Source organism: Corvus kubaryi, unplaced genomic scaffold, assembly GCF_017639235.1.
Source record: "Corvus kubaryi isolate FWS band 111438036 unplaced genomic scaffold, C.kubaryi_AGA036_p1.0 63401, whole genome shotgun sequence".
NCBI lineage: Eukaryota > Metazoa > Chordata > Aves > Passeriformes > Corvidae > Corvus > Corvus kubaryi.
The window spans coordinates 1-13,339 of record NW_024581513.1 but is presented as its reverse complement, the minus strand read 5'-3'; the positions used below and the strand labels follow the sequence as shown (position 1 = coordinate 13,339).

Here is a 13,339-nt window from a genome sequence, read left to right as displayed (position 1 = left end):
TTCTGCAGCTACTTTCTGTTGTGGAGTCTGTTTCTCAAACTCCATTTGAAAACTGCACTTGAGCCGAGAAGTGGGGAAAGCTGTAGCTCTGAAGTAGGTGAAACTTTCATCTCTTTGTTTGTTGGTTTGTTGGTTTCCTAGGAGTAGAAGCCCTGTATTTTCTTTCTCAGCAAGCAAAGGTGCTTTTGCTCAACCTTTATGCCCTTTTCTAGCACTGGACGAGATTCTGCTGGAATTATAGTTTGCAAGGTGGTGGTTCTGGAATTTGCAGTATTTTTGCATGAGAACACGTGCTTTGGGCAGGGACGGTTGTGCAGAAGGAGCTGTTCTGGTGGCTGGCCAGCCAGTAGGGCCTTGCACATCACTTTCAGGTTAACAGCGCCCGTGCCTTTTCGCAGCCCAGGGGATCAGAATACGTTGTATTCCAGGTATGGGAATTCAGCAGGAAATCAACACCCTTGCATTCCAGCTGGTCCTCAGAGATCAGAGGGACTGGGAGGGGCTCAGCTTCATTTCTGAAGTGCAGCCACTTTAACATCATCAGTCTGGTTGAGTCCAAGAGAAGAACTTGCCCCAGTACAGATGCACAAAGAGTGCAGTTCCCAGTGCAGTGCCCTGGGTCTGATTGCATTCCTTAAGGACCTTCCTGCTCTAGGTTCTCCAAGAGTGTGGTTTATTGAAGCAACAGGAGAACAAGTTCAGGATTGCTGCTTATCAGGGCACTGGCTACCGAGTGTTGATGTGTGTAGTGACAGAAAGCATAGGAAAAGAGAGATGATAACAGTGAGATACATCGATCTATCTATCTATCTATCTATCTATCTGAAACTTCCTGTCTCTGCTCCAAGGCAATTGGAGGTGCAAAGCTCACCTAAAGAGATCCTTTCAGGAGAGGAGGAGAGACATGTTCCATCGATCAATCCCGAGCAGGCAGAGATGTTTCCCCCTTCAGAGATGGTTGTTTTTTTCCCTCAGAGGTTTTCTCCTCCCCCTGTTTATCCTTTAAAGTTTGGTCTGTCCTATGGGTGTGGAACAATCCCATCCTCTAGGTGGGGTTTGGTGACTCTGGTCAAACATGCATTACAGGACACACGGTTTCCTTCACTGGCATCCTGAAGGGTGTCTAAGTTAATTTGTTAATGGGGCCTTATGAGGGTCTCTGTTACTGCCGGTCAGAATTCTCAGTTGACAAAAGAGGGAGGACAATAAACACCTTGGTCCTCCTCCATATACTGAGGTGGCCATAGAGGCCCTCTGACCTCCATTGGAGGGTCTTTGTGCGCATGCTCATCTCCTGAATAATCCAGGATTTGTAACAAGAGTGTAGATGTCAGAAAGGCAGGAATGGCAGTGCAGGCCTGAAGAGAACATGAACTCCAGAAGTGTCTCTCACAAGGAGCAAGCTCACACAGGAAGCCACCTGCAGAGCCAGGGTGGGGCTGTGGGACAGGGCTGGGTGTCAGTCACTTCTGAAAGACAAACAGGACACGGCAGAAGAGGAGCAAGGTCCTCAGCAGAGCCTTGAGAAATGCCCCACGTTCCCTGTCAGATGCCTAAGTTTCTGTTGGAGCTTCAGTCCCAGATGGACCCTGACTGTACTGCCAGTGTCACTTTGGAATCTGTGCCTCCCCATGGGCAGAGAAGGACCCAGGAGAGCAGCAGCACAGTGCTTTGGGAATGTGTGAGCCCATCAGTCTCTGAGTCCTGCCCCACAAATGTTTTATGGGAAGTTGAAACCCATCTTCTCTTGCTTTCTGTGCAGCTCCTTCTAGAGAAAGAGCATGAGCAGATTGCTCTACCAGAGATGCTGTGCCAGACTCGGGGAGAGCTGTTCCCAGCCCAAGAGCAGCTGGAGCAGCTCAGGCAGCAGGTGGAAGAGCCACAAGAGAATGGCCAGGTGAGCCTGACTAGCCAGGTGACAGAGTGAAGGGCAGGAACAGGGACATAAAACGGAGCTCTTGGGACTGAGGAGGCCAGGAGTCCCACTGGCACTGAAAGCACAGAGCCTTGTCATCTGCAGAGACCAGCCCCAGGACGGGAGGGTTCCAATGGAAGCAGAGCTGGGTAGGGAAGCAGAAGGGAGTGGCTGAATGAATGTGATTTTGAGACCGAAAGAGGAAAAAGCTGAGCCTGATGGCAGCTCCCAGTCACTTGCTCTGCATTTGTGTGTACAGAACATCAAGGCAGAGCCACAAGCAGAGCTGCCCAAAGCCCAGAGTGACATCCAAGCTGCAAAGAAGAGGAACAAGGAAGACGTCAGAAGCATCCAAGAGGAGAAGAATCTCCATCAGCACAGGAGCGATCTACAAGACCAGGTGAGTGTAAGAGCTGAAGCCACTCCACTCATGAAACATCCTCTCTCTTCTTCTTTACGGAACATCGACAAACAACTGCAGGCAGAGCTGCAGGAAACTGAGGCTAGGATCAAGGCAAGGGAGAAGAGGCTGGATGAAGGAATGCAAATCATCCAAGAGGGAATTAATCTTCTACTCCAAAAGCAAGGGGCTCTAGAAAAGCGAGTGATTGAAACAGAGATAGCCGCTGCAGTCACCAAACTGGTGCTTTCTGCCCTTCCTACCTTTCCTCTGCGGAGCAGCAGGCGGGCTGGGTGACGTCTCTGAGTGCCATCCTGCTGTGGTCTCTATCACAGCTTCTCTGAAGGACACGTCCTGGGCTGCTGAATCTCAGCTGCTGCCCTGGACAGTACGACTAGTCCTTTAGCCTGTTGGCCAGCAGTCATCCAAATGGATTCCTGCTGGCCTGTTCCTGCTCTCTTTGTTTCTTGAGGTGTTTTTGCAGGTCAACTTGGTGACCCTGATGGATCTTGAAACAAGCTGTCTGTATCCCTTGTGAACCTGTTCTTTCCCTTTCCTCCCAGTCTGTGACCCACGGCTGACAGGGATAAGCTGTAGCGTCTGACTGCTTTGTTGTGTTTGACTTGAGGTGGAAGTGTGGACATCTCACCTGGCAGCCTGCAAAGACTTCCAGCAAGTGATTGGCCACAAAGAGCCCCAAGGCTGGCGTGGGGCACAGGAACTGTCCCTGCTGCAGCTTGAGCCCGTCCTGAAGATGGTGGAAGAAAGGGGGACTCAATGGGAGCAGGTAGAACATTAGAACAAGGAGGTGCAAGTGTGTCCATAGCCCTTGGAGGGGGAAAAGAGTGCTTGGGAGGAAGTGGAATAGTCATTGCGGCAGTGGTCCTTCAGAAAATCCATGAAAATGGAACATGAATCTGGCCATGAACTCAAGTAAAATAGGCCTTTGGTTTTGACCCATCCGGTTTGAGAAGTGGACATCCAAAAAAATCCATTTTAAGAGCCCTGCATGTGGCTGAAAGCAGCTTCCTATGGGCCTGCACTTGAAATGTGATCCCAGGGCAATCTCTGCCAGCCACACTTTCTGACACAAACTCATTTCTTGTCTCAGATCTCCACAGGCTCTCTCATGGAACCTGCTCCAGCAGCAGCAGCATTGTCTAAAGGAGCCTTTGCAGCCCAGCCTGAGAAGTGGAGCCAGGGCAGTTTGCTCAGCTCCAACACTGACACAGCTTCTTCCCATCAACAGGAGATGGAAGATTACTTCCTGGAGCTACTGAGTATGTCTTGTGTATTTCTTGTGTGAGGGACAGTGTATTGTGGGCCTGTGTCAGCATAGCTGTGCCAAATGTTCCTCCGCAGTTTGGTGTCACAGGGACATTCAGGACTCCTCGCAGGAAGTGCTGTGCTTCGAGGCAGCGAGGGAGTGCTCTGGGTGTTCCTGCTGCCTCTGAGCACAGCTCAGACTGCCCTGGGTTTGCCTGAGCTTCCCTCTCTGCTGAAGGCAGAAGCAGGGACTGTTCCTGGATCAGTAGAAGGCTGTGACCTAGCAAATGGTCTAGGCAAGTCCTCTGTGCTAGTGGCCAAACTGAACAGAATATTTGGCTTCCTAAATTCTCCTTAGACTCCTGATTTCTCAGCATTCATCAGAGCAAAAGATCTTCACAGAAATTGTTTGGTTTTGGGGTTTTGTCTTTTGGTGGGTTTGTAAGGATTTTGGTTGGTGTTTTTTTTGGTTTTGTTTTTGTTTGGTTTGGGCTTTTTTTTTTTTTTTTTGTGAAGTTGTTTTTCTCCATCCTGAAGGAGCTCTTCTGCCTCATGTGTCTTATTGGTTACTATTACCACTACTACATCTACAGTTGGTTTTTATGACAATGCAAATTTTTGCCAATGACCACTTCTTTGAAAAAACATCAAGTGACAGCACAAATTGAGAGCAAGAGGTGTTTTCCACATGTCCCCAAAGAAAAAGCAGATACTTTTATAACAATCCCTATTTAATATCCTAGTTTTATGCTTATAAGGATGTGTCCAAGAGACACATCGATGTGGTGTGGTCAGGTAAAACTGCACTGCTCTCAGGAGTGAGCCACCAGCCCATCCACTGTCTATCCCTCAGATCCGTGGCACTTTTTCATTCCTGATTCCCAATCATTCCCGTGACTGTTAGAATGCTACCCGTTGGGCCAACCCCTGCACAGCTCACTCTCTAGGAAAACACATGAAGCCCTTTGTGATTCTGCAGCACAACCCATTTAATCTGCTTCCTGCCCATAACAGCTGCCAGTGCTGGGCTCTCAGGTAAGACCTGGTGGGGCTGAGAACAGAGCCCAGTTGACTCTGTGTCTACCATCACCTGTTGGGACAAAAAGGGCATTGATGTGCACCTCGGTGTGTCTGATCTCAAAGCCAATCCTCTTGTGTCCTGAAAGGGGGCAAGAGCTTGTGACGGGGCTCGGCCTGGCTGTGGCTTCTGGCCAGTGCTTGTCAGTGCTCATCCTTGGCCCTTCCCAGCCTTGCTGTGGTACCTGCCCTGTCCCTGACGGCCGGTGCGGCTGCAGAGGCTGGAGCCTTCCTTAGCTGAGAGAGTCCTGCTGCTGCTCGGCCGCTGCAGCGCGGAGCTGCCGGGAGGCAGCAGCCCCTCGTCTGGGCCGGCTTCTGCATCGCACGGCCTGGACTCACGAGAGGCTCAGCATCTCCTCTGGGCAGCTGTCCGTGCCACGCCAGCGCCTGAGGAGCACTGCTGTCCTTGCTGCCCATGGCCGCTGTGCCGAGCTCGGAAGACGGGGACGCGTGCGGAGCTGAGAGGGCGAGTCCGATGCGAGCGACTGATCCGCGCAGTCAGGGTGAAGACAAGCAGTGTGGTTCTTCACATGGGGCACGGGCATCTTTGAACTCAGCCTGCCCATAAAGGCTGAGCATCCTGATGCTGAAAGCCCCGTTGGTATTGGTCACAACATGAGCTGCTCTGGTTTACAAAGAGAAAGGCATTCTTCTGGCAAACTGCGAAAGGTGGAGAAGATGCCCTCCTCTCCTGGGAATGCATCTCTCTGGGCTTTGTTTCCTCTCAAGAGATCTCTTCAGAGGACTGTAGAATATCAGTCTCAGTGCTGGCCATCTGTGCTGCAGAGCTGCCTGGCTTGTTGTTTTTGCTGTTGTGGTTCTTGTCGCTGTTGTTGTTGTTACCCAGATGACCACAAAAGGCTCAGAGCCCCAGACAGTGGGGCTGCCTTTTGTATCTCCTGGAAGGTGGCATCTCTGCTTTCAAGTGAGCATCTTGCACTTTGTTTCCCTCAGGCAAAATGGTGAGTATGGAAAATCCGGTGACGAAATACACTGAACTGGAAAATATCGGCAGTGGGTGAGTCCAACCACAGTTTCTTCTACAAAACCATGGGCCGGGTGTTCTGCTGGTGGAACATCTACCAAGTGTGAAGTCAGGCAAGCTGCAAACATGTTGAGACACTGGGGTTAGATTGGCCCATCTCTCAGTGCTGGGCAGAATTTGTACGTGTGGTCAGAAGGCATTGTCAAAGACATCTCCATGCTGCCACAGTCTTGCCTGCAGCAAGGAACAGGAGCTGGAAGATCTCCTGTCTCTCAAGTGTGGGACAGCTGTGTGTTAATTTCCTTAGCATTTTTGTATGTCTCAAAATCATACGGCCACACTAATGAAAGAGAATCTTGCTTGCCTGAAAGAGCAGCCTACCCCCCGGTAGCTGTCAGATAACAGTTCTCAGGAACAGTTCTTTCCAAGAGTTTGCTGAAGGAAATACTCGGTGCTCAGGATTAGAACCACACAGTTTAGAAACTGAAACTCAAGATGAAAGAATAAGCTCTCTTTTTGAGCTGAGGCACTAAAGCCCAAAGCTTCAGGAACAGGCCCAGTACCCATGCACTTGAGAGGAAAAATGCATCATGTGCCCTCTGGCAGACCCCTCATGCCTCCTGCAGGTTTTAGGCACTTACAGCAGAGATCTCCTGTCTGGGCTGGCTTTCACTCCAAGATCTAAACAGCTTCTCCTTTCTTTGCTGCTGTTTTATTTCTAGGGGTTTTGGAGAAGTTTGTAGAGCACTCGACAATGCCACAGGAGGAGAGGTAAATGTCAACAGTCCCTGCAGATTCTGCAGCTCTTGAGGGCTTTCCCGCTCTGGTGTGAGTTGTGGCTAGAGCTTTGGGTCACCGGGACAGCTCTTGTGCAAAGGCACAAGAAGCACAGACTGGTGCCAGCCTGCAAAATACATTTGGGACAGTCTTTGTCCTTCTCAGCTGCCAGAAGGAAGGCAAGGAGAGCAGTGGTTCCTTTTGGAGAAGGAAGTGCTCACTCGCTCTCAGTGGCTAAAACAAAGGTGGTGCCTTAGAGCATCTCACTGCTTTTTTGTGGCTACAGCTTCAGAGTCCTGAATTCTCATTTCTGGCTGCCAGCAAATACGTCTGAATCTTCCTGGTAGTTCCTTAGCAACCTGCAGTGCTGCACTTGGGAACTGCACGTAGGGAGGGATCTGCAAGGTGTCCCTAAAAGCCCTAAGCCCTGCTTATAGCCCAGGATCTGTATCCATAGAGTAGCAAGGCTTGGATTACTTCTGTGCACTCAGCAGAGAGTGTGGGCAGAGCTTTGTGGGTGATAGTTGAGACACCATTGTTACCAAGTGGACAAGGCAAAACGTCAGTGGCCATGTGTCCTGTTTCTGGCCTCAAGGGAGCGGAGACATGGGCTGTTGGAATGTCAGTTCCTAATTACTCCAGTGTCTAATCACAAGGCACTTCAGCACAGCTTGGCTGTGTCATTCCAAAATCACTCGCTCCATGTGCGTTGTGGTCTCGTGCCACCAACTTCTCAAGGTACTGATTGTCATTGTCATTTTAGGTGGCCATAAAGAAAATTAATCTCCAAGGACTGTGGAGAAAGGAAGTAACTGTCAATGAACTCATGGTCATGAAGATGAATAGGAATCCCAACCTGGTCAACTATTTAGACAGGTGAGTGGTTGTGGTCTTATCCCATGAATGTTTGTTTACCTACTGCAAGCATGAGAGGTCAAAAACCCGCTTTGGTCTGTGGCAGAAAATAGAGCCATTAATTATTGACCAATCATTATTTCTCTACTCATCTCCAATGGATGGGAAGAGAGTGCATTTTGTCTGCATTAGTCTTCCCTGGCACACATAGTTTGAAAATTCTTCAAAAGCCTTGACCAGCGCTATCTTACTAAGTCAATACCCTCGAAGTTCACTGTCACCACGTTGTCTTGGGGCTTGGTTTTTCTCAAGAGTCTTAAATGCTGATGAACCATCCAAGAGAGGATTTCCCTTGGACTGCAGCCCCTCTTTTCCATTGCTGTGCATGCCAGGAAGACTAGGTGCTTTTTTTCCATAAACACCATGTGTGACAGCTTTTTACCTGGGCTGTTAGTAAACTGCGTTTTTCACTTGCTGGCCATCTAAGACATCTCCTTTTTCACAGCTGTGCCTTTCTCCTTGACACAGCACAGACTGCAATCACTGCACAGCCTAGAGGGAACGTCTATTCCTTTGAGTCTGTCCTCGTTTCAAAGGGACCTGGAAACAAGAATCAATCGTTGTCTTTTCCAAACAGTAGCCTAGCCATGCACGTTCATCTCCATGGCCTCATTTCCTTCTTTCAGCTACCTTGTGGATGATGAACTCTGGCTGGTGATGGAGTACATGGATGGAGGCACTCTGAGTGATGCCATCGATGAGATGTACATATCTGAATATGAGATGGCAGCCATCAGTCGGGAGGTCAGGAATCCCACCTGTGCTTCCGAGGGCTTGGGCAGGATTGTCTGGGAAACAGGGGCTGAGAACTGGAGTGGTTCCATGTGCCAAACTTTGCATCTGTGTGGCTGCTATGCTATGGGGAAGCAGGTGAACTGCGTGGCAGTGTGCCTGCCCTCACTGTGCTCTGTTCTTGTACTCTTATCTCCTGCTGTTGCATTCTCACTCTGTCTCTTGTATTTGCTGTTCTCCACCTTGCCTCTCTGAATGTTTGCCTGTCTTCACTGCATTCCTTGCCTGTAAAAGCAAAGGTGCTGGTGGCAGAATTTGAAACTAGTGCTAAAAGAGACTCATTTCTCAGAGTCCTCAGCTGAAAAGGATAGCAGTGCACCCAAAATGCTGTTTGCTTCTGAAAGGTGACTCATGTGATACTTCCAAGTCTGTGCTGAGGCCAGCAATAAAACCTTTGCCATGCAGCCTCCCACCCAAAAGTGACCCACTTCACAGCAAAGGGAGGGACTCTTTCTTTCTTGGCAAACCCTTGTTTGTCCTCTGGATGAAGAAAGCACATCCACTGCAGCAGCAGTCATTCTGGCTGGTTTGCAGAGGACAGTCTAGAACAGCAATTCCCGTTGGCTCTCTCAAAAGCTGACGTGCCTTCCCTTAGGAAGGTAGTGTTGGAGCAGCAAGCTCTTCCTCTCAATGGCACTGTGTTCTGCCATTACACTCCATTCCCCTGGAAAGGGAATATTTTAGAGCTGTTTCCTTTCTTGTGTGCTCAAATCACACCACTAATTTTTATCCTCCTGTCTCTGTTTTCTCTCTCAGTGCCTGCAAGGACTGGATTTTCTTCACTCAAACTATGTCATCCATCGAGATGTGAAGAGTTACAACATCCTTCTCAGAACTGATGGCTCTGTCAAGCTGGGTTGGTATATTCTTGGCCAGGCACAGCGTTCCGGGGATGTGGGGTTTGGGGCTGCTTTTGAGTGACTGCCACTTCCCCCAAAGTGGTGCTGGTGGCAGTGCAGGGACCCCTGCAGCGAGCCGAAGGCACAGTTGCAACGTGCACAGAGGTGTGGCGAGGAAAAAGCAGTCCAGAGTGGCACTGGTTTGGGTCTGTGTGTGTCCCTTCCAGAGGGAGGGAGCTACAATCTAAAGGTTCCAGGGAATAAAAGCCACTTCTGGGGGCAGCATTAAAAAATGTGGGGATTTTTGGAAGCAGACACTTCCATATTTCCTTGGCTAAAGTCCTGAGGAAACAGAGCAGGGACGGATTTCCAGGAGATTCAACAATGCATTCGCAGACTTACAGTGGGGAGTTCTTTCGCTTGGTTTCCTAATTGTACAGAACTTTTTTGTTCCCCTCAGCTGATTTTGGCATCTCTGCTCAGCTCACCCCTGAGCAGAATCGAAGGAGCTCAGTGGTCGGCACGTCTTGGTGGATGGCGCCTGAGGTTGTGAAAGGTCAACCATATGGCCCCAAAGTGGACATATGGTCTCTTGGAATTGTGGGAATCGAAATGGTGGAACGACAAGTTCCTCACTGCAATGAAAGTCCTACCTCGGTAAGGAGCAAATACTCACTGATCCCTCTGTCTTTTTCACCTATCCTGTGTTCTGTCCTCCATCAGACAAAATCCCATTGCCATCTGCTGGCACTGCTTCCACCAAGGTCCCCTTCTAAAAATGGCCCTGCAGTACATCAGCATCTGCTGTAGTTTTGGTTGCATCAGTGGGGGAACTCAGGCCTCACCTGAGTGCAAACACTCTCCATTCTCAGGCAACACTTTCCTTTGGGTTTTAAGTTGTTCCAGCTCGTCTGTCTGTGTAGATGTCTCTAATAACACGAAACGCACGTCTCAGAGCTGGTGTTACATTTCCAGAAAAGAAGGAAAGAAACCCAAACCAACAAAGTCTCTAAACCAGTGGTTTTCTAGAGAAGAACTGCACTCCCTGTACAGTTTCTTGTCACTTGCCTAAAACCTGGGCATGAGGGTGTAAAGGCCACATAGTATCTTCTGCTTCTTGGGCAGTGTTGCTGAAACACTTAGTGACCATATTTCTGTCATAGCCCAAGCCACGTTCTCCACGTGACCAAGCTGCAGCCTGGTGACATGGAGAGCCTGCCAAAACCTCCCATTTTTTACCTGGCACTTTCTGGGATGGGCACATCATTAATGTATTGACTTGAGTATCCAGAAGAGCAGAGGGTTACCATAGGGATGGCATTTCTCCTTCTTCTGATTTGACCACGAAAAGTTATTCGTTTGCCACATCGGAGAAGCTGGAACTTGCAGACTGCTGCGAGACAGAGCTGCAGGTGGCTCCTGTGTGCCCAAACAGGCATTTTCATCCCAGTATGTTTCTGCATGCATCTTAACGTGTCTGTGTCGAATGCGAGGTTCCAAATGTTTCTTTCCTTACCTGAGCAATAACTCCCTTTTATATAATAACACTTGAAAACAGTTAGAACAAGGTCCCTCTTCCAAACTGCCTGTCAAGCTGGTGTGAATCTTCAGAGAAGCAAAACGTGCTTTTGCTGATGTAGTTGCCCCTAACTAGGTCAGCCAATCAAATCAGCTGCCAAGGCAAGATCCGCTGGATGCTGGAAAAGCTGCAGCTGCTTTGGGGTTTGGGTTTTTTGTTGGTATAAGAAAGTCATCTCTGCCTCTCTGCCAGGGCAGAAATTGCCACTGCAGAGTTGAGCTTAAACAATGGGCTCTGGGAGAGCATTTACAGACTTGAAACTGATGCCTGGAGTGGCTACCTAAAAACAGAGACTAGACAAGAATAAGAGAATAAAAATAGGTATTTATTTGAACGGCCTTCAAAGATACACCCTGGGCAGTCAAAAGGCTACATCCAAGATGGAGCCTGGGTCATGAATTCTTCACAGTTTTGTAAGTTTGGTCCATTTCCGTATCAGGGTTAATTCTCCAATTTGACCCCAGTTAATGATGTAATTACCCCAAGTTTGCCCCTCTTCAGAGGCTTTCAGTTTACACATTTTGGGCCCTGGGACAATCGAAGTGTCCTTGGAGAGCAAACCTAGAGAGGCTTTGTTATGTCTAACTAGCACGAGAGAACAGTAGCTAACAGGCCACACGAAACTTCAGAGCTACACACTAGGCAGTACAGGACTTGAAAAAGAGAAAAGTTAAAACCTAAGGCATCAAAAGAAGCAGGTGAAGTCTTGTGTTTCCTTTTCTCCAGGCTAAACTCCTGATAGCCACAGGAGGGACCCCACAGCTGCAGCAGCCCAAGCTATTCTCGGCTTTGCTGCGTCACTTCCTGAGCTGCTGCCTGCAGAAAAACGAGGAGCGGCGCTGGTCTGCCAAGGAGCTCCTGCAGGTAAAATGCAAAGGGGCTGCAGGTCAAACAGTGTCCGAGGATGGGCTCCTCCTCCACTGGAGCCCAAGGCATCAGATGAGCCGAGCCCCCTTCCTCCTCATCTCCACTTCTGGTGCTTTTCAAATGAAAATGGCGAGGAATCCTGGGCTGGGCTGGCAGGGACCTGTACAGGCCATCTGATCCATGTGGCCTGCAATGAGCAGGGATATCTTGAAAGAGATCAGGTTGCTCAGAGCCCCTTCCCACCTGACCTGGAATGTTTCCAAGGATGGAACACTTACCAGTTCTCAGGACAACCTGTGCCACTGTTGCAACACACACCTTAGACCTACTCGGAGTAAATCCCCTTTTCTTTTAAAAATATTACCCCTGCCTTTGAAGCACTGAGCTTGGAAAGCCATGGCTCATTGTTCTTGGCTGGCTTTTTTTTCCTTTGGGCAGCATCCATTTGTAACATCAGCCAAGCCTGTGTCCATCCTGCTGCCACTGATCCAGTCAGTGAAGAAGCGGAAGGAGGAGGAGAAAAGATGGCAGTGGCAATCCATCCATTCAGGACTATTTTCTTCATGACCAGTTTAGATTAGGATTGTAGAGTACAATTGTACTCTACATGGATGGCAAATAAATAAAGTTTCTGGAATCCCAACTCATCTGTAAGATTCCTTATTTCTCACCTTGTGATTAAGCTCAAGATTTCCTTCTGAATTGTCCGTTGTTCCTTAAAGGTGGAAAGTGACACTTATGACTTCTTTGGTATGGTTTATAAGTGGGGCAGGCTCTTCTTCATTCATCCTCTCCAAACCACACTGCCTTTGGAATACGGCACACTGGCCGTTTTTTGTCCAGCAATTGTGCTTGTAGTTGAGGCAGAAAGGGCAATGGCATTTGCAGGCAAAACCAGAGGAGGAGTGGTGCAGCCAAGACATCCTGTGCAGATGCGGGCGTTCAGCTGTGACTCGAGAGCATTGGGGTTCCTGCCACTTGGATTTGTATCCCTAAGTGCAATCTCTTTGGCTCGGGGAGAGTCTTGCTCAGCTGAGAAAGCAGAAAGGTCAGCGAGGGTGCTCTGAAAGGTCCCGTCTGATGCAGAGCTGTCAGCGACTGTGAGGTGAGAGTGGCCCAGCCTTGCCCGGGCCGGAGCCCCAGCAGAGCCCTGGCAGAGCCCAGAGCAGCCTGAGGCTCGGCAGAGGCCGGCTGGCAGGAGGCCCTTGTAGCTGCAAGAGGCAGCAGCCTGGCACTGGGTGCCTCTTCCTGGGAGCGGGCAAATCCTCCCGTCTCAGAGCCAAAGCGGCAGCTGGCTGCTCCCGAGGGAAGCGTAGCCGTGCTGGGCCCAGCGCAGACTGGTGCCATTGGCCGTCTGGAGGCGGCCCAGGAGGAGAGAAAGGCAAAAGGCAGCCGAGGGCTGGTGCCCCGGCTGAGGATTGCTACTCTTCTGCCGGCTGCCCTGTAACTCCTGGGAAAGGTTAGCAGTGTGTGCAGCAGCCTGGGCACAGCGGGAGGGAGCCGGGCTGCTCCGCAGGCTCCAGCACAGGGCAGCGTCCTTCAGGCACGGCAGTTCTGCCAGGAGAACCGAGGCCAACGGGAGCCAGCGACAGCTCCTCAGGTCAGATCTGCAGGGGCCAGTGCCTCACACAGCTCTGGGAGGAAGCACCTGCAATCCTGGAGTTCTGCACTGAGTCAGAGCAAAGGTGTGAAATGCAGAGCGTTCTGCAGAAATATTCGGGGCCACCAGGCCAGCCTGCTTTGTGCTCTCCGGTGCACAGCAAGCACGGCACCATGCAGCTCTGAGTTGCTGGCAGAGAGGGAATTGGGGATGTTCCTGAGGCTTGTGCTTGAGTAGTGAGCTGATTTAGAAGGGAGCAGAATAAATTCAATTGGCAATCTATGTTTTCTTTATTCCTTTCTGAAAGACAGACGCACTGTGTCTTCA

At 49.9% G+C, this 13,339-nt stretch overlaps 1 protein-coding gene across 3 annotated transcripts; it reads left to right on the top strand.

The window, feature by feature from the left end:
• Positions 1–79: 79 nt before the first annotated feature.
• LOC121672625 (serine/threonine-protein kinase PAK 3-like) lies at positions 80–12,055 on the top strand. 3 transcript variants are annotated; one of them, XM_042045358.1, is made up of 12 exons: positions 80–1,897; positions 2,175–2,315; positions 2,944–3,102; positions 3,427–3,595; positions 5,613–5,676; positions 6,366–6,414; positions 7,184–7,296; positions 7,962–8,079; positions 8,884–8,983; positions 9,427–9,623; positions 11,272–11,409; positions 11,851–12,055. In XM_042045358.1, the coding sequence occupies exons 1-12, from the start codon at positions 1,529–1,531 to the stop codon at positions 11,977–11,979; spliced, it is 1,746 nt and encodes a 581-aa protein (XP_041901292.1). In that variant the 5' UTR covers positions 80–1,528; the 3' UTR covers positions 11,980–12,055. The 3 variants fall into 3 exon arrangements, with proteins under 3 accessions (XP_041901292.1, XP_041901291.1, XP_041901293.1); XM_042045357.1 differs by having other exon boundaries at positions 2,175–2,519; XM_042045359.1 differs by lacking the exons at positions 80–1,897; positions 2,175–2,315 and adding an exon at positions 2,453–2,519 and having other exon boundaries at positions 2,879–3,102.
• Positions 12,056–13,339: the final 1,284 nt, after the last annotated feature.